This window comes from Pan troglodytes, chromosome 2 (genome assembly GCF_028858775.2).
Source record: "Pan troglodytes isolate AG18354 chromosome 2, NHGRI_mPanTro3-v2.0_pri, whole genome shotgun sequence".
Taxonomy (NCBI): Eukaryota; Metazoa; Chordata; class Mammalia; order Primates; family Hominidae; genus Pan; species Pan troglodytes.
This window is the reverse complement of record NC_086015.1, coordinates 75,191,998-75,219,060: the sequence shown is the minus strand read 5'-3', so window position 1 is coordinate 75,219,060 and position 27,063 is coordinate 75,191,998. Positions and strand designations below refer to the sequence as shown.

General features: G+C 41.8%; 1 protein-coding gene across 21 annotated transcripts in view; it reads left to right on the top strand.

The window, feature by feature from the left end:
- The window catches only part of FOXP1 (forkhead box P1), a 629,627-nt gene that overhangs the window by 358,776 nt on the left and 243,788 nt on the right, over positions 1 to 27,063 (top strand). For all 21 annotated transcript variants that reach the window (XR_010155275.1, XM_054682054.1, XM_063806001.1 and 18 more), the window contains one exon: positions 26,811 to 27,001. Coding sequence is in view for 20 of the 21 variants with exons in the window: in XM_054682054.1 (XP_054538029.1) it covers positions 26,822 to 27,001 (180 nt within the window). In the remaining variant the exon portion in view is untranslated. The remainder of the gene's footprint in view (positions 1 to 26,810; positions 27,002 to 27,063) is intronic.

The following is a 27,063-nucleotide window of genomic DNA, read 5'->3' as shown; positions in this document are numbered from 1 at the left end:
TCAGTCTGGCTTTGTGAATATTGTTCCTTGAGTGTGGTTTTGAAGGTGGCTGTGTTTTATTGCAGGTATTATATAGGTCACGTATATTCTATCATTCATTCATCCACTTAGGCACTCATTCACTCATTCAAAATATTGACTGTGATGTGCCAAGTCCTGGCAGATTTGGGTACCGTTGTAGCTGAGTATTTCTAATTCTCTTAAACACATCGCCTACATTATCATGTTAGAATAATGTCAAATATAACCTTGTCACAACAACCAGTCTGTCGGGTGTCCTTGGCCTACAGTGCTAATCTGTGATTATTTTCTAATTTGATGCTGGCAACTCACATAGAACCACTGGGTGAGGGGATGGTTCTGTCCCATCTGGTCATTGATTCGTTTATTCAACAAATGTCCACCTACTATGTGTCACTGTGCTGGGTGCTGGGCCCTCTCCCTTTGACTTGCTGGATAATTTTAGAAGCTTGTCCAGTCTCACTGGTTTTTTGCTATGTATGTTTTCTGAGACACTTCCAGTCCTCCGTTTGATCACAGCTTCCCATCTCTGCCTCTTGCCCATCACTTGTGCGGATTGTACTTAATCACTGTCCTGTATCCACATCCCTCCACACCCAGCAGAGAGTCCATAAGTAGCCATTTCAGTAGTACCCTCTATACCATCTCTCCCTCCCTTATCCCTTCTTCTGCCACTGCAGTGGCTCTCGCAACCCTCAACTCCATCTACGATCATATCTACTCTTCTTCCTAAGGGAATGAGTATGGCTGGTAGCTCTCCCAAAACCATGCTGAGTCCCTGTATGCAGTTCTGCATCCTAGACGTAACTGAGCAATCCCTCATGGGCTCATCAATCCCAGTGTTTATGGTTTTAGAGTCCTCTCGTTCACTACAGTGATGATCCTAGAACTTGACCACCACCCTTGAGCCTCTGCTATATCCTCACCAGATTTCAGCAGATGATTTGATTCTTCTTTTACTATACAGATGGTACAACTCGTTAATCTTAATTCCTCTAAATTCAGAATCTCCAACTTCTTCTTCTTTGATCACCTCCTTAGTCTATGAGGAGGAAGAAATTAGCAACTCACTGACCAGCTGCCATACTAGGGAGTGTGATTATCCAAGCCTAGACTCTCCATCCTTCCATTGCCCATGACCTATCCACCTATCCATCCATCCAGCAAACTTCTGCTGAGTGACTCCTAAGTATCCAGTACTATTAGGCTTTACTGAAGCAGTGATGGGGTACTCCTGGCCTGAGCGGAGAGCCATCTGGTCACTGTCATATTGCAATGAACCTGACCTTTGGTCAGCATAAAAATAAAATGCATCTCGAGTACTTTAGAATGAAATATTTTCTTTTTTTGAGACGGAGTCTCGCTCTGTCACCAGGCCGGAGTGCGGTGGTGCAATCTCGACTCACTGCAAGCTCCGTCTCCTGGGTTCAGGCCATTCTCCTGCCTCAGTCTCCCGAGTAGCTGGGACTACAGGCGTCTGCCATTACACTCGGCTAATTTTTTGTATTTTTAGTAGAGACTGGGTTTCATCATATTAGCCAGGATGGTCTCGATCTCCTGACCTTGTGATCCACCCACCTTAGCATCCCAAAGTGCTGGGATTACAGGCATGAGCCACCGCACCCGGCTAGAATGAAATATTTTCTTTTTAAAGGTAATATTTAAACTGGGTTTGAAAGCATTCATAGGAATTCAGGTCAATGTAGGAAAAAAGGTGCCTCCAAGAGGAGGAGAATAGCATAATGTAGGTATGAAAGAGTAAGGTATGTTTGGAAAACAGCAACTAACTAGGAAAAGTGCTGGGTTCGTGGAGGAGGAAGCAGGAAAGAAGTCTGGGAAATTATACAGGAGACCTGTTATTCCATTCAAAGGAGTTGAGACTCTTTTTAGAATGGGGGAGCTTGGGGAGCTTTCCTGGCAAGGGAGTGACTTGATCAGAATGTTTTTTGTTTTTAATGGTGTTTGTGGTTCAGCTGAAGGTTCTTTGAGGATTTCAGGAGAAAGATGATGACAGCTGGATGATCGTAGTGGTGATGAAAAGAAAGGGGAAAAATTTATTCAATATATAAGATTAAGAATTGCCAGGTCCTGATGAAAGACTGAACATCAAAGGAGTTGACAGTGACCTTTCCCTGATGAGGCAAAGTAGCAGGTTGGAGGAAAGAATGTTGAGTTTGGGAGCCTGATGAACTTAAGTGGTAGAAATAATCGGTAAAGGAGAGAAGGGCTTGTTGGGGATCCAATCTGTGATCATCAATGAGTAGGCAAAGGTGAAGTATATGTGGAGGGCAAGGGGACCTTGAGGAACACCAACAGCGAATGGGTTGGGGAAGACAGTGAAGTATTTGAAAAAGACCAAGGCTTTGGGAGGCAGGAGGCTGGCAGATAACCTGAGGTCAGGAGTTCGAGACAAGCCTGGCCAACATGGTGAAACCCCATCTCTACGAAACATACAAAAGTTAGCCAGGCATGGTGGCGGGCACCTGTAATCCCAGCTACTCTGGAGGCTAAGGCATGCGAATTGCTTGAACCTGAGAGGCAGAGGTTGCAGTGAGCTGAGATCGCGCCACTGCACTCCAGCCTGGGCGACAGAACGAGACTCCATCTCAAAAAAATAAAAATAAAAATAAAAATACCAAGGGAGTGAAGGGTTTTTGAATCAGGCTGAGCACCAGAGGATGTGCTATCAGGGAAGCCACGGAAGAATTTTCAAAGTGGCCTCCAGTGTCAGGTGTGACATACACCCTCTGGTCTCTTGGGCTCGGCAGTGTTACCGGGTGTGTCCAGGGACCACCAGCGTGTTGTGAATGCTGCCTCCAGGGTTCCGCCCCAGCCCCTCTCATGGATCTGGGTGAAGGACTTGGGTTTTTGTTTGTTTGTTTGTTTGTTTGTTTGTTTGATACGGAATCTCGCTCTGGCACCAGGCTGGAGTGCAGTGTCGCAATCTCGGCTCACTGCAACCTTCACCTCCCGGGTTCAAGCGATTCTCTTGCCTCAGCCTCCTGAGTAGCTGGGACTACTGGCTCACGCCACCACGCCCAGGTAATTTTTGTATTTTTAGTAGAGACAGGGTTTCACCGTGTTGGCCAGGATGGTGTCGATCTCTTCACCTCGTGATCCGCCTGCCTCGGCCTCCCAAAGTGCTAGGATTACAGGTGTGAACCACTGCACCCAGACGAAGGACTTTGTTCTGATTGGCTTCAGAGTTGAGGAGCTACTGTCCTAGCCATAAGCATTGAGTCTGCAACGCAGAGTTGTAAGTAAGAGGTAGAAACATAGAGACAGGACCCTTCCAAAAAGCTTAGCTTCATGGAGGAAAGAGGTTGCAGGATGGGAACTAGAGGGACAGAAGAGTAACCCAGAATAGTTTTGGTCTGAGTGCCTTGATTATATTTATATATAGACTAAAATGAGGGAGGCAGTAGAGATGCGGTAGAGAGAAGGAGGTTGGTGCTGGAAGAATATAAGCCTGGAAGACACAGGTTTCGGAGTGAATGTAGAAAGTGAACAGCCTCTTATTTTCAGAAGGAAAGAAGGGAGGGCAGAAGGATGAAGGTATTTGATGTTGGATGGGGGATCTCCCTTTTGCTTCGCCATCTTCGTATCATCCTCCACTTCTCTAAGCCACTTGAAACCATTAGCCACCTCTTCCTTCTTTGAAACTCCCTTCTAAGTTTTCTGTCACTCTCCAAGACTCTACCCTGGAATGTGCCTCTAGAACAGTGGACCCCAACATTTTTGGCACCAAGGACCAGTTTCGTGGAAGACAATTTTTCTGACCAGGAGAGGGGAAGAGTTGGGGATGATTAAGGAGCAAGCAACCTAGATCCCTCTCATGCACGTTTCACAATAGGGTTCCTGCTCCTATGAGAATCTAATGCAGCTGCTGATCCAACAGGAGGCGGAGCTCAGGCGGTGATGCCCACTCACCTGCTGCTCACCTCCTGCTTTACCGCCCGGTTCCTAACAGGCCCCAGACCCTTGGGGAGCTGGGGACCCCGCTCTAAAATGTAGTGGGTAGAGATTGGATGAGTTTGATGCTCATATTTTTGTCTGCTAGCTTTATATATGTGTGTCTAAGTCTAAGTATTCTTGGCCTACAGGTTTTCTTCTTTAAAAGAAAAAAAAAGAGGATTAATATGTACCTCACAAAGTAGTTGTGAGGACCAGAACTTAGTAAATGTTATTCTTCCTGTTTCCTAAGTACAGGAATTACCTATGGTTTGTTCTGAGGACCCTTCCTTTCTCCTCATAATATTTTATTTTATTTTATTTTATTTTATTTTGAGACAGGGTCTCACTCAGTCACCCAGGTTGGATCGCAGTGGTGCGATCTCGGCTCACTGCAACCTCCACCTCCCAGGCTCAGGTGATCCTCCCACCTCAGCCTCCCAAGTAGTTGGGACTACAGGCGTGCACTGCCACACCTGGCTAATTTTTTTTTGTATTTTTGATAGAGACAGAGTTTTGCTATGTTGCCCAGGGTGATCTCAAACTCCTAAGCTCAGGCGATCCACCTGCTTCAGCCTCCCAAAGTGCAGAGATTACAGGCGTATGCCAGGGTGCTGGCCCTCCCCTCACCATCTGACTCATTCCCTTTCAAGTGTCACCTCTGTGTTGATGCCTCCCTGCTAGCTTTTGTTTTTATTTCTGCTTTACTCTGAAAATGGCCTGTTCCCTCACTTGGCCATTCTCACAAAAGCGTCACTTGGGCTGAGAAATATCATTCATGTTGCCTCAGTTCCTATAATCAGTTACCAGGTCTTTCATTCTAGCTGTATAATATTTCATTCATTCATTCATTCATTCACTCGTCTGACATTAAATTATTTATCAAACTGCCTGGTATCCTGTTAGGGGCAAGACATGATCCCTAGCTTACAGGTAAACTTTCAGAAAACTAGAATGTAGTATAATGATTACTCTGCAAGAGTTTAGTATAAAACTTGATGGGGCTCTTCCAGATCTGGTGGTGGAGGTGGTCTGCAAAAACTTTCATGGCTAGAGGTGAGTTGTGAGGTTCAGCAGAAATCAGCCCCACCAGAGTTCATGGTGGAGGCGGAGAGGTAGAGACAGAAAGGCCTTGGAGTACTCTGCATGCCTGAGAAGCAGCTGGTTGTTAAGTGTGGCTACAGTGTAGATAGATAGGGTGGAAGCAGAGGAGAGAGAGAGAGTGGGGAGAGCACTGCAGGGGCAGGTAGGCCAGATCCTGAAGTGTGTGCTGCACGCAGCACTGCACAGTAGAAATAAAAGGAGAGCCACACAAGGAATTGTAAATTTTCTGGTAACTGCATTCAAAAAAGTAAAAAGAATAAGATATAAATTATAGTATTATTCTATTTAATCCAACTTGCCCAAAATATAATTTCAGCTTGTAATCAGTATTAAAAATATATGAAAGACACATTTTCATTTTCTTCTTTCATACTGAGTTTTTGAAAAGTCATCTCAATTCAGACATTAAAATTTCATTGGAAATACTTGATCTGTATTTAGATTTCATAAAACTTACGGTTAAAAGAGGAGATTCACATACCCAAGTTGTTCAAGACATACTTAAACATTTTCTGATGACTGAATTAGGTATTGGTTTTTAAATTTAAATAAACTTTCATGAAAATCACACATTTATTAAAAATTTAGTCCTATATTCACTCTAGCCACATTTCAAGTGCTCAGTAGCCACATGTGGCCAGTGGTTTTTCTGTTGGACAGAACAGGCCTGGAGGATATAGGCCTTATAGAGACCCAGGATTTAAATCAAGTGAGGTCACATGATCAGATGGGCTATGGCATGGCCAGACTAGGAGTTGCATTTGTTCACATTCAGAATTACAAAGTGATGAGGGCATGTGATGAGGGCATGCTCCCAGGCAAGGTATGGAGAGGCAGATAATATTTAAATAGGAGGTAGTGTGGGTGGGAATTGGTAAGATGGGAAATAAAAGAGAAGGAAGATTATTAGATAATTCCTTATTTGGAATAGGATTCTTTCCCTGAAAACCCAGGAATAGGAGCTAGCTTGATTTTAGAGCTTGGAGAAATAAATAATTTCAGTTTGAGGCAAAATTTGTGGCTCTTTTAGGACATCAAAGTGGAAGTGGCCAGAAGGTTGTAGGAACAAGGGACTGCAGCTCTGAGAAGATATTTTGGTTGGGGAAAATAATTCAGGAATCACCAGGATACAGGCATGAGTTGAAGCCACAGAAACGTTAAGGACTTCCAGGGATAGTGCTTGAGAGTAGGAGCCCCACAAACTACAGTTCTATGCGCTGAATCCAGCTGTCGCCTGTTTTGTAAATAAAGTTTTATTGGAACAGTTGGAAAACAGCCACACCCATTTGTTTACAGATGGGTTGGGTTATATTTGCTCCACAACAGCAGCGCTAAGTAGCTGGGACAGAGAGCATCTGGCCTGCAAAGCTGAAAATATTTTACTGTACAACACCACAGAAAAAGTTTGCAGACCCCTGCTTTAAGAGTTTGCAGCACTGAGGCCTTAACTTTAGACAAGATGCAATATTGAAGAATGAGCAGAGGAAGGAGATGCTCATTAAAAAGGATGAGAAGGAGCCATCAGAGATAGCGCCAGAGAACCAGGAATGAGGAGGACAACCTGGAGGCAAACAGAAGAGAGATTTTCTTTTTCAAGAGAAATGATATGAATGACAGTGTCTTGTGTCATCAAAGTTTAAGTAAGGTAAGGGTTGAATACTCTCTTTTGAATTTAGCAACTGGAAACTCATTGGAGTTACCATCACTATCAGTTACTTACCTTCATTAAATTTGTACATACATGGAAACCTATTACATCATATTCTAAATTCCTAAAGTTTGTGAGTTCACGGGAAATGAGGAAAGGGAAGAGGTGGGACTTTGGAGAGCTGTTTTAAGGAGACGTGAACACACCCAGGTGCAGTGCTATGCAAGTTTCCCCATTCAGTGTGATGGACTCAAGTCACCTCTGCTCATTAGTAATATGATAGGGACAGTTTCAGCAAAGAGGTGAGGCAGAAGCGAGCTTGCAGAGGTGGAGCCAGGGGAGGGAAGGATGTCGACACAATGAAGTATAGTTCTTTCAGGCAGCTGGCAATCCCAGGGAGAGACCCTTGAGGTTGAGGAAGATGATTTTATGATTGGCGAACCTACTTGTTGGAGGGAGAAGTAGAGTTTGGAGAGATGAGTGTTCGATGAGCAGGGCACTCTGGAAGCAGGGAGAAGTGGATGAAAGTGTCCTAATTTGTCCCTCATTCTCTCTGCTTTAGCCCCATCCTGAGTACTTCTATCAGATTTCACTTCCTGTAAAGCTCATTTCATCCCAGCCCTTCCCTGCTCCCTGCTAATGTAGGGTTCCAACTCCAGTCTTCTCTGTCAAGCTTGGCCACTTCTTTTCTCCTATTTGCTTCTCTGCCCCAGCCCATCTCTGTCTTCCCCACTCCCAGCCTCTTGAAATATACTACTCTACTCAAATGTCTGGGCATCACCTAAGTCTTGGCTAACCTGACCTATAATAGGTGCTCAGTTTGGTAGTATTTATGAAGTAGAAACAGAAGCAAAAAAAATCACAAATCATTAAAGTTTTAAGGAACATAATAAATTTACTTCTGAACAAGAAGTAGAACTCATTGCTTTGATCCCTAAATAAAAAAAGAACAAAATCCTAGGCTGGGCACAGTGGCTCACACCTGTAATCCTAGCACTTTGCGAGGCCAAGGCGGGTGGATCACTTGAGGTTAGGAGTTCCAGACCAACCAGGCCAACATGATGAAACCCCGTCTCTACTAAAAATACAAAACTTAGCTGGGCATGGTGGCACATGCCTGTAATCCCAGCTACTCGGGAGGCTGAAGCAGGAGAATCCCCTGAACCTGGGAGGCGGAGGTTGCAGTGAGCCGAGGTCATGCCATTGCACTCCAGCCTGGGTGACAGAATGAGACTCCATCTCAAAAAATAATAATACATTAAAGCATAAAATAAAATAAAAATAAAATAGAACAAATTCTTATAGAAGTGTTCTCTGTCACAGCACTCTTGATGCGTGGACCAGGTAATTTTTACTGTAGGGGCTCTGCTGTGCATTGTAGGATGTCCGACAGCATCCCCAGCCTCTCCCCACCAGATACCAGTGGCACAAGCCCCCTCCTCCAGGTGTGACAACCAAAATGGTCCTCAGCCATTGCCAAATGTCCCCTGGTGGGGGAGGGACAATTAACCATCAGTTGAGAACGACTGCTGTAGAAGGACAGATTGTTAGGCAGATATTTTTCCCTGATTTTTTTTTAATTCCTGGTGTATCCTTTTCCCTCATACTTTGCATTTTTAATTGTTGGACCCAAAGGAAATTATCCTCAAGGTACGTCGCATTCCAGGCAATAAAAATGGAAACCACCCATTTTTGTCTGCTTACCAAGCTGCTAGTGGTGCTAGTCCTATCCCATCTTACATACATCAACTCAGAAAAATCAAAGTAGGAGCCCCAGTGTGTGAACTGATGGTCAGTATCATGCGGCTACTATACCTTAAGATCTCGAGGGCTTACCTGAAGCACGTTGCAGCTGCCCCAGCTTCCCAGCCCATTCAAATCAACCATTCTGTTTGGACATTCTTGAGTTGACGGACATTCAGATAAAGGTGAGGTCGGAATTCTCCCATCACAAATCTACACCTGTTGGAAGGAAGCCACATTTGTGGAAAAGAACCAGAAATTTGTAAATACATGGAGACTTATTCAATCATACTTAAATTCTTTTTTTTTTTTTTTTTTTTTTTTTTGAGACGGAGTCTCGCTCTGTCGCCCAGGCTGGAGTGCAGTGGCGCGATCTCGGCTCACTGCAAGCTCCGCCTCCCGGGTTCACGGCATTCTCCTGCCTCAGCCTCCCGAGTAGCTGGGACTACAGGCGCCCGCTACCACGCCCGGCTAATTTTTTGTAAAGTTTGTGAGTTCACGCGAAATGAGGAAAAGGAAGAGGTGGGACTTTGGAGAGCTATTTTAAGGAGAAGTGAACACACCCAGGTGCAGTGCTGTGCAAGCTTCTCATTCAGTGTGATGGACTCAAGGCGCCTCTGCTCCTGGGGTGGGAGTTGTCAGTGATGGGGATTTGGTTAGGAGCCCTGTTTGATTCCTGTTCAGTCCAGTTTTCTTGCTATATAGACACATGCCAGGTGCACTAATAATCAACCACTTGTATCCACAGTATAAGGTGCAGGATGCTAATCCTATCTGCAATTATTAGCATGTACATTCTTGACTTCAACAAACTGCATATACAAAGGAGAAATGCTGCTGAAAAGCCAATTAAAGATTTTCTTTAGATTTCGAGGCTTTAAAATGGTCATCAAAGACTGCTTTGAACAGGGCTGGCTTGCAGTATTACCCTCTGCCCTGCTCTGCATTTTTCCCTTTAACTACAACTTGGTAAACAAGAGCTGATTCTTAACAATAACCCAGAAAGTTAGTGTTGCTCTCTAAGCTGTCATTAGAAGAAATGTTGACTTTATTGATGTTATAGTCCTCATATAGCCAGGAGACAGCAGCAAAACACATTTTTTTCTTTAAGTTGAACTGAGAATTCAGTCTTAGTTCACGTTCATTTTATGATGGGGAGAAGAGTATTTGCACTTGAGAATTTTGCAGTGGCCTCCCAAAGGGCTGGGTTTTATGAGCTAGTAATAATCACTGTGATTTATTGAGCACCTACTACATACAAGACACTTTACATACATTATTCCTCTGTGCTCTCAGAACACTGTGCATTTTTCATGGTAGCACTTATCACAATTCTAATCTCCACTTATTTATATGTCTAATTGATTAATCTGTGTCTTCTTGATTAGACAATCACCTTCATGTTGATGGAACTGTATTGATTTTTGTTCCATGTTGGCACCCTAACACTCAGTACAGGGCCTGGCATGTTTTGTATTAACTATAGAATAAATATTGCTTAGAAGGACGAGTGAAATCAGATGCAGAACAGCATGATTTTATAGATGAGGAAATGAGAATAGGGAGTGGTGGGATATCTTGTTGAAAACTTAAAAATTGGCTGAGCTAGAAATCAAACCCAAGTATGTCTGCCTGTTTTCCACCAGACCTGCCTTCTTAAACTTTAATATGCATGTGAATCACCTTGGGGATATTTTAAAATGCAGGTTCTCATTTAGTAGGTCTGAGATGGGCTCAGGAATTTGCATATCTAACAAGCTCCCAGGTGATGCCTTTGCGGCTGTCCACAGAACCATGCTTTGTGTAGTCATAGCCTGCAACACAGTTGCAGTGCAAAGGTTGATCACTTTCTCATCTGTTGGAGGTATATGTGGTTCTATTGGAAACCCTTGTCATGAGACAGATCCCTTGTACTAGTCTCCTATGGAAGGTGCCACAGGGGTCTACTCTTGGATAAATGCACTGGCTCTTCTCATCAATTGGTTGTGCATAGGTTATGATCCTCTCTCCCCCGCTCCTCTCTCTCTTTTGGGGGAGAACGTGATCAACAATGGCTGTGATCTTTGATGAATCTTAACTCGGGTATTTAGCATGCTCGTTATTAGGAGCCCTGTTGTCTCCGTTTACAGGTGAAGAAGACTAGTAATTTTAATTCCCTATTTTAGAGTGTTGTTCCTGTCCCAAAGATGTCCAGTACCTCCACCCCTCACAGCTACCATGGGCATGCCAGGGAGTAGCAACACCCTTTCAAAAGTTTCTTTGGGTGTTTAGTTGATGAATGAATCCTGTTGAGAATCTGGCATTATCAGACATCAGATGGTCCCGCCGTTGACCCTGTAGTCATCCAGTGGCCCCAGCACTCAGCAGGCAAAGAGAAGTGGCCCCACTGTTGGTACCTGTTCTACCTATTCAGGGCACCTCAAGCCCTGTCTTTCTCGTTGGCATGTTCGTGACAGCATGATTAAGGTAGCTTGATAAAGGACTTCTGTTTCTTTCTAAATCTCCTCCCAGGCTCAGCACTTCCCCATGGGGGAGATCCAAGGTCTAGGTGCTTATCTAGACCACATGATAGCACATGGATGGATGGGCGGAGCATATCTCTGTGCGAAGGGGCCCCTCAGCCAGAGCTGGACTTGCCTCTCACCAAGCAGGCAGATGCTTTTGTCCCAGCTCCACCTAAGTACGCTTTATCACCAGCTTCTGGCTGTTTCTCAGATTCCAAGTTCAATCCTTGCTAACTGTAGGGACAATATCTGCATTCTTGACTTTTAGGCCGACTGATTCTTTGTACTTCCCAGCCATTCACTCTAGATCCATTCATCATTGTAGTACCTGATTGGAACCCACTGCACCCTTCATTCATCATGTAACACAATGTTACCATTTTTATGTGTTTGTAAGATTTGAATATATACATATGTGTGTTGCATTTTATTTTTATTTTATTTTTTTTGAGATGGAGTCTTGCTCTGTCGCCCAGGCTGGAGTGCAGTGGCATGATCTTGGCTGACTGCAACCTCCACTTCCCGGGTTCAAGCGATTCACCTGCCTCCACCTCCCGAGTAGCTGGGACTACAGGCACCCACCACCACACCCGGCTAATTTTTGTATTTTTAGTAAAGACAGGATTTCACCATATTGGCCAGGCTGGTCTCGAACTTCTGACCTTGTGATCCGCCTGCCTCGGCCTCTCAAAAGTGCTGGGATTACAGGCGTGAGCCACCATGCCCGGCCATGTGTATGCTGCATTTCAATTGTGTGGTGGTAAAAATTGAAGGGGTGCCTTAAAAAAGATTTACTTTAGCTCTGTATTTTGAAAAAACTCTTTCAGATACATTTCTTTATGGTGTTCAGCTGTGTTAAATGGTCTTGAAGGGTAGCTTAATGAGAAAAGGTCTTACGTGTTAAGGACATCATTATATTGTTAAAATTCTGCTGAATGTAAATAGGCAGATGCCTGTAGTTTGTCCTGAATCCTTTACTGAAGGGCTTGCCTTAGTTGTCTTCACATGGACAAACAAGGCACAGGAATTACAGATGATGAATGAGGAATATACCACTGATGGAATTTTCTTAAAACACACCGTGTGTTTCCACATCTTTCTTTTTACATTAGAGTTTCTCCCTTCATTTAATTTTCATTTGTTTGGGAGTGTTATTTTGGATTTAATCTATGTAAACTATATGCCCATGCCTTTGGATTAATGGACTTCACAAAGGTAGTGATTAAAGTTTACAGATGTGGGAAGCTACAAATACGAAAGGAAGCTTACATTTTTCTCTTTTTATTCATTCATATATATATATTCCCATTTTGTAATTCCTTAGCATCATGTCATTGTTCCCATAAAAATATACTGTATTTTCTGAAATGATACAATCTATGAAGCATTTCCCATTATGTAGACACCATGTCTTTAAATTATAGCAATTTCTTAAGATTTTAAGGCAAAATGAGCTCTTAGAAGTGTGATTCATAGCAGGGAATGAGGCTAATGCTGGGTCATCAGTGGCACTCCATTACAAAAAGGTTGGATTAATAAAAGCATTCATCTTTTTGACCAATAAAGCATTTGAATGATATGCTTATAGTTCTTATAGTAGTTACTTGCTACTAAATAAACTCTGAACTTATATTGTGGAAAGGCGACATGACTTAAGTGGCTGATGCACAAGTTTTTTGATGGTGTGAGAAAAGGCAGGCCTGGATGGGAGGCTCATTGTTGGAACTACTGGTTTTTAGGGTGTCTTCTACAAGCGTGATACCCATGAACTAAGAGCCTCATTTGGTTTGGGGGCAAGTGTAAAGAATCTGGCTTCTTGGTTGATTATGTCTTTAGCAGTGTAAATGTCCATGTAGCCCCTCAGTACGTGCTTTGTGAATTGCACTGTTAGGAATCCAGTGCTTAAGGGTCAAGATTATAGCGTGGAGGTTCATGAGGGTCTCTTAAGTCTCCTGTAGCTCAGTTGCCCAATATATGAGCCTTGTACCACTCACAGATAGGTTTGGAGAGGATTTTTCGGTGGCTCATAAATCATTCACCAATTCGGATTACTGTGGTTCAATGTTGAAGCAATTCCATTTTCAATTCTTTTTTAATCCTTCTGATAAAGCCGAGGAGAAAGTCTCAATTTGGTACTAGTATCTTTAATCTGTCTCTACCAGTTGTAAGCTCATTATTTAACAAAGAAAGAACATGGTTCCACTCAGAGCCTCTGAGAAACAGCAGGTTCTAGCAGAATTTAATATCATTGGTTAGGTTTTATAACATGCATTATAAAAGTCTTTCTCACCTACAAAGGGTTACATACTGGTTTTCCATTTGAAGAAGTGATACAAAGTTTCCTCTGAAGGTAGATTTATTTATCAAAAGTGAATGATTTTTTAAAATAACAATATGGTAGATGTGGATGGAGATGGTGAAAATAATGAAGATAGAAGTAAAAGTGAATGCATGGGGCTTGGGAAACTAGCTCCGGTGTCCACTAAGATGCCACAACCTTTCTGAGATTCTCAGAATTTGTAAGATTTTCATTCTGGGGAGGAGTTGTGAAAAGAAAAATCAGTCCTTCCCAATCTTGAGTTAGCCCAAGGCCTCCTTAGAACTATTTTCTATTTTAAAAATAATTTGTTGAACAGCTTATATAAAAGCCTTCTTAATGTACTTTTTTAAAAATAAAACTTTTACAATTTGGGATTCATGGGGAATAAAAAAAGTAAACTGGGTACATAGAAGTAAAACTAAATGTGGGCCCGGCATGGTGGCTTATACCTGTAATTCCAGCACTTTAGGAGGCCGAGGGGGGAAGATCACTTGAGGTCAGGAGTTGGAGACCAGCTTGGCCAACATGATGAAACCCTGTCTGTACTAAAAATACAAAAATTAGCCAGTTTTGGTGGTACACACCTGTAATCCCAGCTACTCGGGAAGCTGAGACAGGAGAATCACTGGAACCAAGAGGAAGAGGTTGCAGTGAGCCAAGATTGCGCCACTGCACTCTGGCCAGGGCAACAGAGCAAGACTCCATCTCAAAAATAAAAATGGAAAAATAGAACTAAATGTGGGTTAGGGCAAGTTTAACACCACTGCTGGGGAAGAGGAAAGAAGACACATTATTTATCCTGCTCGTGATAAGGAATAGGTGAAACCATCTTCAAACAGAAAAGAGTTCCCCATTCAAGCAATGATTTATGCCCAGGTTTAGCCTAGCTTTCAAAACTCCAGGACTCAATTATGATTTCCCTTTATGAAGGGAAATTGTTACAACTCTTTGGATTACCATTTAGAATTGTCAACTATGTTTATAATCCTTTACTAATATTCTGGTTCATCCAGGGTTCAGGAAAAGAAAATAAAAACTGAAGCTCAGGAGAACTGGACAAGGGCTGAAGTGCAGAGAGTGAATCATCAGCATTTTCTCCTGAAGACAGGACAGTGAGGATACCAGGACACAGCCCTCCACTTTGACTTTTTCATTTTATTTTTCTCTTAGGTTTTCACTGGAGTGTTGGTTATAGAAGCCCCTTCACTTTTCTCTACCTCCTAGTCATCCGTAGGGTAGTGAGCACGGAATCTGAGAACGTTCTGTTCTCAAAACATTAGAGGAAGATTCTCTCTGTTAGTTGTTCCAGCAGCCGGACTTGCATCATCAATCAGTTGAGCAAGTCTGATTTTCTTTCTCAAGGGCAGTAGAACAGCTCCAGCCCTAGAGGGCTTTTAAGGGAAGTTCTTGATGTCCCTTCCCTGCATGTCCATCAGGTGTTAACAGGTCCTTGAGCCTGAAAAATGGCCTCCTACCAGGGCACTGAATGCTCAGTGGAAATTTTCTTCCCCTGACATTGTCGAGGCCTCAGGGACTATGTTGATTTGGGGAAAGATGATGGTTGGCAGAGAGGGACTTAGGGAACAAACCACAGAGCAACAAAACAAAAACATGAAAGACAACACACTAGTTACTTTGTGACTTTAGGTTTGCAGAACAAAGATTAGATAATTCAAGCAAGGCCTGGAAACAAGAGCAGCTAGAGAAGGTTGAGGAGTTTATTCACAGTGGAACTCCGGAGGGGGATATCTGTTGTGGGGGTTGGGGCAGACCAACACAATTTTTGTTACTTTCTTTTTAGACAGAGTGGAAAATTCCAATAACCTGATTGTTAATCATGTAATTGCCAGAATCCACTTAGGTGTATCTTTATTTTTTTAATATCCTTTGGATATCCAGCAGACAGTGTTTTGCTGCACTTTGCACTGACATCACGCAGAATTTAAAAAAATTAGCTAACTGATTATAAGTGTAAGATATAGATAAATTACCAAACTGTTTTTCAGTATGTTTTGCTTATTAAATTTTAAGTAATGGAAGGAGGTTTTTCACATGTATCAAAATTAAATTAATGGTGTTAAAGTATCTGTAAAATAGATTGAAACTAATGTTTTAATTGCAGATTGTGTTTCTAAATATAGTATCTCTGATAAGGCATGGTAACTTTCTTATAACACACAGTAAGCTGCTTTATGTGGTAGTACACATCAGGGAAATTTTTAGAGATTAAACGTTTCTTCTTAACACTTTTGTTAGGGACACACCGAACTTATTGTTCATTCTGGGCTTTGAAGAGCTAAGATTTTATTGATAAGCTGACAGAATGAACCCCTGAGTGGTTACATGGGACATCAACTGATTATTTTATTTTTTGATATTTTGTAAGGAAAACATCATAAACTGATATAGTTGGATTTTTGCAGAGTAGTTGAGAATGCTCTGCATCTGTTTGTGGGCCCACTGGGCTTAAAGGTATCTTAGAATAGAAGCTTGATATGGGGAGACTGGAGCATTAAGGTTTTCCTTCTGGATGAAACATTAAAGATTCGAATCTGTGTTTGACCCATATATTTCATTGATAAAAGAAGATGAGCCCAAGAAATGAATGCAGAGTTACTGAAGCATGAAAACATTATAGTGTTTTAAAGCTGTTTTCAAATCCAACCTTTAGTAGTTTAAACCATGTGGATGCTTTATTTTTATCTGCAAGCCAGGAAATAAAAGGGTATTGACTGAGGTCTCTTGGTCTTATTTTGGGGTGACTGACCTCTTTTTCTTAAAGGGGCCTGTTTTTTGTTTTTTAATTTCTAAGTAATGTCACCAGTAAAGAGTTAAGCGGATCTGACTGGCTTCACTCTGGCTTATATGATGATGAGTAATGTGATGTTGGTAACAGCAAATTGTTGTTTATAAGCAAACATGGCATTGTGCAAACAAGCAGGCTTGGTCTCCAACCGGTTTGATTTCATGGTGGTCAGCAGCTGATCTATGTAACATACAACCTTTCTGCCTCTCTAAATGTCAGAAGAATGACTGTTTGTTTATCTTGCCTTCTTCCCAGCTGTTTACTCTGTAATGCATTTACCTCGACCTTGATTCTCAAAGAGTGGCCTCTTTCTCCTCCCCAGTTCTGTTTACGTTAGCCCTGCCCCTGGTGTCACCTATGAAATCTGTTGATTATTCCACCTGGTTAATGTTAAATTGCTCTTGTAAGATGATGTGTTTGTTCATAAACACAAATGCTGGGCCCCTTGTTTACTGTACCCATGGCAGCAATCGTTATTAAACAGATATTGCTTTGTTTGCGGGTGTGAGCAACAGTTTATCCTGCAAGGTCTGTTTAACAGACACACACACACACACACACACACACACACACACACACACACACAAACTTAAATGCTAGAATTTTGATAAAGAAAGAAAAAGGGGAACTTGTCCCTGGAATGTGGTTGAAACAGACTTAGGTTTGCTTTTCTTATCTTTTGCTTGGATGAAGGGGCTGGTGAGATTAGCAAGTTGTTTGGTTTTTCTAAGAGATTTCCTTAGTGTAATGATATCTATGCAGTTGTTTGCTTTTTTCTGAAGGGAGAGAGCTCTCCTGAAAGGCCACTAGCTCAGTAATAGAGCATCGGATGGCTAGAAATTTCTTTGTGCAACAAACAAGGACTTAGAAGGTGTAGGAGAAAAAGTCTAGTACTATGAACAAGGCAGTCACCATTGAAAGGTACAATCCTTGGATTTTGTGTTACTGTGTCTATCTTGCGTGTTGTCCTGTAGGCTTGATATGATCCTGTTGGATGCATGTATTCTTTGTCAAGTTTGAGAAGGGAGGATTAACTTTTACTTTGATGTGTTCTGAATAAATCCCCCCTGCCATAAATGAAGATATTTTAACTGGGAAGAAACTACACAGTTAATATGCATAATGTATTTTTAAAAGCCAGTGTTTTTACTCTTACCTGTGGTTCTTACCTGTCCATTTTAAAGTGAGTTTATGCTTTGTATCATTTCTAGTTAAGTAAAGCAAGCATGTGGCTCTTTATCTAGTTTGATGTGTGCACATGACGCTTGTCCCTTGGACACTGGGAGCCACCTTAGATAAGACCTGAACATTAGCCTGGCCTTTGTCATGTTTTGCAAACAGTAGAGAAAACTCTCAGCTCGCATCATATCATCATTTTTTTTTAAGTTATTGTTTGTTGCTGTTTCTGAATTTGCCTTGTGTTTCAATATGAGGCATGCTCTCCTAGCATTTGCTGTAAATTACAAAGATACAACACCGACCAGGGTGAGGGTGGAGGCTGGAGGGTCATGACCTGCAGAGGCAAATGGTGGTCTTTTATGTCAGAGAAGCCTTGCTCATCTGTCTGTGAGAGCAAGTTTCAGGGGGGAAAATACATATATGTATATTGGAGTTTTTGAAGGATAAAATTAAATAATTGTTCCTTTTGCACAACGGAGAAATGCAAGCAACAGAATTCTGATGGCCCACATTCACTACATTACCATGATGCTGTGAACATATTGTTCACTTTGGCCACTAGAGCGGTGAGGGGCTTGAGCCAAAGCGGGAGATACGTGAAGTGTGTCATAGATCACGCCAGTCATTAATCGATGTTATGAACCTGGCCTCATGTACATTAAATGATAGAAAATATAGAAATGAAAAAAAAAAAAAGACTTTTCTGAACTGGTTGTTGGTCACTTTATTCCACTGGGCTATTTGTGAGAATTCAGCTGTTTGAATGTTCAAATGATTAAAGTTCCGCGGGCTTTGTTAGTTCTCAAACTTAAAATCTATTTTGTTCTGTAAAAATGCATTTTAATTACGCTCCCCAGAACACCTGGCCCCATCATGCCTGACCTTCAGAGGCTTCCTTGTGGCAAAGCAAACAGCCTAGCACTGGATTGGCAAAGCTCCTTTTCAGTCTCTATTTAATTATTTGAGCTCCTCAGGATTAATATGCGAGGGAGTGGGTATGCATTCTGCTTTGTACTTGTTTCCTAGAGCGGCTTCTTTCTAACTTCCCTCGTTTGCCCACAGTTGCTATGATTACGGCACTTAAACTCTTGTCTATTAGGAAAGAAGCGAACCAAGACCCACCAGAGCTGAAAAGCTAAAAAATATAAATTTAGACATCTGTAATTTTTGGAGCGGGGTCAACTTGTTATCTGCGCTCATTGGTGTCTTATAAAGATTACATTATCCAAGAAAGTTTGATGAAGACAGTTCTGAAGAAGAAGACATTTACAGTTGCTCTGAACAACTTTACTGCCTTGGCATTGGAATGCAGAAATCCTTTTTTTCCTTGGAAATATGAAGTCTCCTGTCTTCACATTGAAAGCCTGGTGAAGAAGGGGGAAGCCTGTGCTTTTGTTAGGAACATTATTTTATTACCACCCTATCCCGCCAACTCTATTCTGAGTCATGAATTACAGGGAAAATTAAACATCCCATTGTCTACCTTCTCCAGCCCATCTGAATTGTCCATATATATATTCAGTGTTTCCAGTGGGTTTTTGTAGGAAATTTCATTGGTTGATTATCTTTCAATGTTTAATGAGATCATCCTACTTCTCTTAAGACCTAACAGATTTAATTAATGGCTTGTTACTTTTGGAGTTTCAGAACACCAAAACAGTTAAAGAAGTGTACAGGAAATAGAGTATTTTTAAAGTTGGAATATAAAAGTTGGAGGCCAGCACAAGCCCTTGATCTCATTTGATCAAGAGGTTGGCCTTGGAATTTTCTGTCATTTAATCATTTAGTCAGACATTTAGTAATTATGTGTTAAATTCTTGTTATGTGCAAGGCATACCTGAAAGTTAAACTTGAGATAAAAGATGTATTTATTTATTATTCTTATTAAACAAATGGAGCTGGGAAAGTGGACAAGCAAACTATTTTAATCTGAATGCTTCTTCCATTTAATTGATAAATATAAACTATTCCTGGTTTAATTGATAAATACAAGTTAGTTCCTATTTCTTTTCTTCCTCTTTTGAAGGCAAGAAAGCTGCCGTATTACATTATTGAAAATAAGCATGGGTTTTCTAAGTTTTTGCCAATTTGGTGTTCCTTGCTTGCGTTGGTCATCATAGCTATAGATGATCCCCACTGGCCATGTCAGATGCATTCAAATGCATCTTGCCTTTGCTTATGTGTACCAAGCCCTGCACCTCCTGCGTTCCAGAGGGCAGGACAGGTCAGTGGCGCCGTTTGGACACAGATGCTGTGTTCTCTAGGAGGGGTGCCCCTACAGCTGGTTTGTTTCTCCTCCCCGGGGAGGCCCGACTCCTCACTTCCATGGGTTCTTAGCCTCTACTCACCTGAGACCTGGAATGATTCCAGTTTTACCCTGATCTCCTGTATGGCTAAATGAGTGGCCACATTTGTTTTGGTTTTGTTTTTTTTAAAACATGCTTTTGACAATTTCATTGCTCCTGAACTTTTTTTCCAGAGGGGCTAAATGAAATTCCAGATTTTTAAAGATACATGTAGATAGACATCTATGGTGCATGATAAAGTTGATAATACATAAATCATTTTTAACAACAGGTAATATGCATAATTTATGGTGTTACAGTGCTATCTTTCTGATATTTATGATGGATAATGTTCAGTTTTGGCCCTCATATTACTGCTTTAAATTATACCACAAGAAAATTAATGAGAAAGTAGATTTATGGGTTTCATTTGTTTGTCAATTCGGAAATTAATTGGGTGTTAATTTTAGCCGTCCCTCATCAGACCAGGACTGTAGTATGTGTGCATTACTTTGCATTCATTGTAGCTTACCTCCCATTTACTGTGGGTCTCTAGCTTTGCATACATTAAAATAGCCCTCCGGCTCATTCCCTTGATTACTTTTTGAACTGCCATGCATTAGAAAATTTACGCCTTTCTGTTATAATTATGAAAATGTGGTATTGGAAGACGGTGCCTTCATAACACAGTCAGCACACTGACTTTGCCTCCTAAACTTGGCTCTTGGGTAGTCTTTCCATGAAATGGGACCCGGGTCAGTAGGACAGTGGATAGACAAATGGTGTGTCTGTAGGGTTCATTCATAATTTGTAGAAGTTATCTCAGGTGAGAAAACAATTGTCTGATCTAACTCTGTTTCTCTTGTTTTGTTCTTTCTCCTCCCATCTACCTTTTTTGTTTTTTTCTTCAAGAGTAGCCCATCCAAGCCCATTTGTAGACAGTAACTCTACATCTTGGGGCTGCCATCTTTCTGTCTGCTTCCTTAACCACTAAGTCTCATTTGTCATCCCCTCCACCAGTCAGTGCCTCATCTCCTCAATGCCACCTGCTCCAGCAGCATCTCGCCAGGTGACGTGTGAGCAGTGTAAAAGCATGGCCCTCATGCTAGCAAATGTGATGTCTCCATTGTTGCAGTCCTCTACTGAGAGTCTGTGGCTTTCATCTGGGATTTCTATTGCTTGATTCCTTCTCTGTTGTGAAGAGAGTAACACCCACACGAGCATTAAAGAGTACAGAACTGGTTTAATATCCTAGGCCACCCTACCGTTTGCCTACTAGGGGAAAAAAGTCTGTGGAGCTGCACCCCACTGCTTAAAACTCCTTTGTTTGTCTTATGTTGCCTTGTAAACCCTTTGCACATTAAAAGGGAACCAGTTCGTTTGCTTGATGAGAACCAGAACTAAATGTATGCTTTATATCATAATATAGACAGGTTGGTCTTCTTTTTTCCTCAGTGGCATGAACACGATTATTGAAGGTTTTAAATCTTAATGATGCAACATGAGTAATTTTAAAAGTACCTCTCTTAGAGCTAAAGCTAGTCTGAGTCTCATCCTTATTCTTTCTCAGTCTACTAACTGCATGGAGTTAACTGACAATAAAGTAAGAGGCATGTGTTCAATATTTCCAAAATAATGAAATCTACACAGTGAAATTCACATTCTTTTCCTTCCCTCCTTCCTTCCGTCCTTCCTTCCTCCTTCCTTTTCCATGAGCTTCTGTTATCTCTTCAGAATTGCATGCCATCTTCCTTTTTTCTCTGCACGTGGATGAACAATGAGAAAGAGAATTTTTCTTTTCGGATGGGGGGTGGACTGTGTAATTACTCTAATAATTTTCCTAATAGTGATTTCACCATTAACTTCTCTTCTCCCCATAGAAATAGAAGCATATTTTACAAAACTATGTTTAGTTTAATTTACACATCCTTTTATGAAGAGACCAAGTTCTTTAAGGGCATTTATTCTGCTTCATATAAATAATTGATCAGCCAAGTTAATTTACTTCTGCCTGACTTGGTCAACCTTAATTAACTGCCCTGGAATCAAGACTGAACTTTTTGTTAGCTTAAAATCTTTCACAAGCATGATAACAAGGGCTTTATTTTCCCTAAATTTTCAGCATCAACACTGTAACCAAGGAAATAATCATAATAATAAAGCACAGCTTTAATTTACTATAAATACATTGGCCTGGACATTATGAATTTTCCAGAATACTTCCAGAGAGCAGCTCTGTTGGCAACAACAATAAATAAGCATGCTAAACTCAGTCCTTGTCCTTTTCTACAAGTCCCTCCAGCACAAAAATTGAACCTTTGAAGTCAGTAGCTCTGTAATGTTTCCAAGCAAGATGAGAAGTAGATCATTTTGGCTTCTTTAGGCTTTTTGACATCTATGCAATTGCAGCACTGACCTTTGTAGGGTTATATTAAATGGATCACGTGATTTAAACAGTCTCAGTTCATCTGGAGATGCCACACAGGAAGGCAGAGGAAGCTTTGGTCTTGTTTCTGGAGGAAGGACTTGTTTGTGGGTATGGTGTGGCCATACCTTTGTATTCAGGCACTTTGTATGATTACACAGTGTTTTCTGCTGTCAGTATGTCATGGAGCAAGGCAGTTAGTTAGTTATAGGGTTAGTTATTCCCCCAGAGAGAAGCAGAGGTTATGCAAACCGGGTGCCTGAGACAAGCTTCCTCGAAGAAAAGAGGGTGCAACGTCCCATGATGGAGAAGATAGATTCCTCTCCTATATATTGACTTGATTTCAGATGACTCTAATAGTGAAAAGTCAAAAGAAAAAGACAGTTGTTTGCAAAATAGTGCAGATGGCTTATATCATTGTATTTTAATGCTTTTCTTTGTCCACCTGCCACTCTCATTGTTGTCTTTTCTGGAATTTCCTTAGTTTTCTTTTCATTAATTTCCTTATCCACTACCCAGCACAGGACTTTACAAACTGGAGATTCTTAATAATGGACAAGTTCATGTCTGAAACAGAATAGTTATGGCTACCTCTATCCCTTAACCGATTGAGCTTTAGTTTTCTTATCTGTGAAATGGGGATAACATTTACCTGCCTTATCTCCCTCCTAGCCTTGTTACAAGTTTGAAAAGCACATCAGAGGGCTTTTGCAATTTGTGAAGTGTGATACAGATATAAAGGCTTATTAAATGACTTGGAACGTTTGATAGAAATATTGCTGGCCCAGACACTGTTAGAAATGTTCTTAGACATTGACACTCCTATTTTTTCACATGTGCTTTTCAAAAAGCTGTTTTCTCCTGATTGGTGTGGGAGATTATGGGAAATTTTAAATCTTCCAACCTACATACTACTGTTAGCACTTGACTAATTAAGGACATCCTCAGACCAAAATAATCCTTTATGCAATTTTGGTCCCAAAGCCTGCACTCTCACAAACCTGATTCACAAGCCAAGCTGCTTGGCTTGATGCCTGCAAAACTTGTACTGGAGGACTTGGCAGTCTGCTTTGGAACTGCATGGAGCAAAAACAGGGCCTTCTCATCAAATTGTGTATTGGAGACTGTTCTTACTCCACCCACCAGAATGGTGTCTCACCAAGGAAACAAAAGCAGGACCAATCTCTTAGACACCTGCTCTCAGGCCTGGGATCCCGATGGTCACATAGTCTGAAAGCAGCATTCTACCTGCAGTTCTCTTCCATCAGGACAGGATATTTGGCTAAATATTTATGCCTCATTCTTAGGGCAGGGATAGAGTTTATATATGTGCAATGTTGTTGTCTTTTGGGGATCAAGTCCCTGGTATGGGAAGGTATTCCCAGAAGGAAAAATATCTATATATATACATATTTTTAAATCTGTATCTATAGACTTTTTCTTTATATATATTTGAGATATATCCTGATAATTAGATGGATTTCCTTGCTATCTACTCTAAGACAAATGCTCTCTTGCTTAAATACCTAACACTGTGCCTTTTCCTGTAATTCTTTTTTTTCCCCTCTCCCCGCCCCCTTTTTTTGAGACAGAGCCTTGCTCTGTTGCATGCTGTCTGCTCACTGCAACCTCTGCCTCCTGGGTTCAAGCAGTTCTCCTGCCTCAGCCTCCCGAGTAGCTGGGATTACAGGCATGTGCCACCACGCCCGGCTAATTTTTTTGTATTTTTAGTAGAGAGCAGTTTCACCATGTTGGCCAGGCTGGTCTCGAACTCCTGACCTCAAGTGATCTGCCTGCCTTGGCCTCCCAAAGTGCTGGGATTACAGGCATGAGCCACTGCGCCCGGCTCTTTTCCTTTAGTTCTGTACAAAGGGGCAAGTTTGTGGAAGAGAGACTGAAACGCCCAGGGAAAAGTACCTAGGTTTCACTAATTCATTTCTTTTTTGGTGATGAACAAGGCACTCATGTTGTCACAAATTATCTTGTTACCTGATTCTTATATCTTAGGGAAGATTTTGGTTATTTTTGATAGATGCTTTACTCTGTGGACAGTAAGAATATAACTGCAATTTCTAAAGGACTGTAATTATTAGAGAGTCTGATCTGAAGACATGAGAATGAAAAAATAATAATAGAAATCAAAAAATGAGAGTGAATCAGCTGTTACTTCTGAGTTTGTTTCCCACCTGCTAGTGAAAAATGCCATTCTCAATCCACTTTTGAATTGGATCAACTTAAAAAATATATACATCTTTGGATTTATGAAGAGTCTGTATCAAGTTGGATCATGCTATACAGTGAAAGGAAATGAAGAAACATGTGAATTTTTCTGCTTTTAATTTTTCCATTTGGTTTTTGTGCAAGTCTGCAGAAAACAGACTTCATCCAATTTCTAGCAAGAAAACAATGTCCTCTAAAGATACCCAAAGATTGAAATTTCCCTGTTGTCACATTTCATGTATGGGGCAGAAATCTGTAGCATTGGTTGTACATATGTCCTTCCACAATTGGAACACGTTTGCGTAAAAATGTTCTGCCCTTTAATCTGGGATTGGTATTTCACATTAAAGTCTTAATTATTCAGGCATTTCTCAGCTTTCATGTTTGAACTCTTCACTTCCTTTAATGATTGTTGCTTTTCCTTTTCCAAATTCTGGTCTGTGAACTTGGAGTGTGAGCCTGCCGTTTTCATTGTTTTGCCCCCACTGAACCTCAACTTTAAAAATACACATTGTGGTAAAGGGCTTTGACTTAACTGAACTGCTTCAAATCCTGATTCCACCATTACTAGCTGTGACATGTAGTGGACAAACTAAATAACTTGTGGATCCTTAGTTTTCTCATCCGCAGACTGGGGGTAACAATCATCATCAGCACTAAATTGGAGAATATGTGTAAATCACCTGCATTAGGGCCTGCCTGACCCAACACTGGTGATCAGTAGATGGTAGCAGTTGGTATTAGCAAATGCTATCTGTCTTTTCTCATCTTTGAACATCTTTTCTGAGCCAAGTGCTGAATCGGCTCTCTGGGATAATGGTTTTGTGCCCAGAGAGTAATAAGAGTGAATGTGAAATGTATTTACACCTAAGTGATATTTTCTCTCTCTTTTTTTTTTTGTGAGATGGAGTCTCGCTCTGTAGCTCAGGCTGGAGTGCAGTGGTGCGATCTCAGCTCACTGCAACCTCCACCTCCCAGGTCCCAGTTGAAGCAATTCTCCTGCCTTAGCCTCCTGAGTAGCTGGGATTACAGGTACACACCACCATGCCCAGCTAATTTTTGTATTTTTAGTAGAGGCAGGGTTTCACCATATTGGCCAGGCTGGTTTTGAACTCCTGACCTCGTGATCCACCCGCCTCGGCCTCCCAAAGTCCTGGGATTACAGGCGTGAGCCACCGCACCTGGCCCTAAGTGATATTTTCTAGCTACTCATTTTGCACCCTATTTTTTTTTCTTTTGTTTTGAGACGGAGTCTCACCCTGTCACCTAGGCTGGAGTACAATGGCGTGATCTTGGCTCACTGCAACCTCCACCCCCTAGGTTCAAGCAATTCTCATGCTTCAGCTTCCCGAGTAGCTGGGATTAGAGGCACCTGTCACCATGACTGGCTAATTTTTTTTTTCTTTTTTTGTACTGTTAGTAGAGACAGGGTTTCACCATGTTGGCCAGACTGGTCTCGAACTCCTGACCTTAAGTGTTCCACCTGCCTCATCCTCCTAAAGTGCTGGGATTACAGGCGTGAGCCACCGCCCCCAGGCCTATATATATATTTTTTATTAGAATTTTAGTACCTTCGGCCAGGTGCCATGGCTCACGAGGCCTGTAATCCCAGCACTTCGGGAGGCCGAGACGGGTGCATCACCTGAGGTCATGAGTTCAAAACCAGCCTGGCCAATATAGTGAAACCCTGTCTCTACTAAAAATACAAAAATTAGCTGGGCCTGGTCGTGGGCACCTGTAATCCCAGCTACTTGGGAGGCTGAGGCAGGAGAATTGCTTGAGCCCGGGAGGCAGAGGCAGTGAGCAGAGATAGCGCCACTGCACTTTATCCTCGGCGACAGAGCAAGGCTCTGTCTCAAAAAAAAAAAAAAAAAAAAAAAAAAAAAGTGTAATATCAACAAATAGTGCCTGCACGTGTTAAAATTTAATGTTTATACCCAATATGCTCTATAGGATGACTTGCTGGTTTTTGAGCAAAGGAAGCAGATAGAAGAAAAATTTAATCTTGGGCCGGGCGCAGTGGCTGCAATCCCAGTACTTTGGGAGGCCGAGGCGGGTGGATCACGAGGTCAGGAATTTGAGACCAGCCTAACCAACGTGGTGAAACCCCTTTCTTTACTAAAAATACACAAAAAATTAGCCGGGCATGGTGGCGTGCACCTGTAATCCTAGCTACTCGGAGGCTGAGGCAGGAGAATCCCTTGAACCCGGGAGGTGGAGGTTGCAGTGAGCCGAGATTGCGCCGCTGCACTCCAGCCTGGGCGACTGAGCCGTGCTCCATCTCAAAAAAAAAAGAAAAAAGAAAAATTTAATCTTGAATTCTAGGTTTACTTACAAATACTAGTTTTTCTAAGGGTAAAAAAGTAATATATTTAAAACAATACTACTGAAACTTGAAATGGGAATGACAGTTTCAGACCTGAAACTAGGGGCATGGCCCACTAATGAGGGGATAAGTTGAGTGAAAGAAAATGACAACTGTTTACAGATTTTGGCAACATTTAAACCAAGGCCCTTCTCCTTATGCACAACAACTGTTTTAACAGCTGCTTTTTTTTTTTTCTCCCCCCCACCCACCCCCCATCTTGGAAATCCTTGTATCAGGTTTTTGAGTCATGATGCAAGAATCTGGGACTGAGACAAAAAGTAACGGTTCAGCCATCCAGAATGGGTCGGGCGGCAGCAACCACTTACTAGAGTGCGGCGGTCTTCGGGAGGGGCGGTCCAACGGAGAGACGCCGGCCGTGGACATCGGGGCAGCTGACCTCGCCCACGCCCAGCAGCAGCAGCAACAGGTACTGGGCTTTGGATTCTTGGGAGGTGGAGGTGGTGGGTGCGAATTTTACTGCTAAATTTT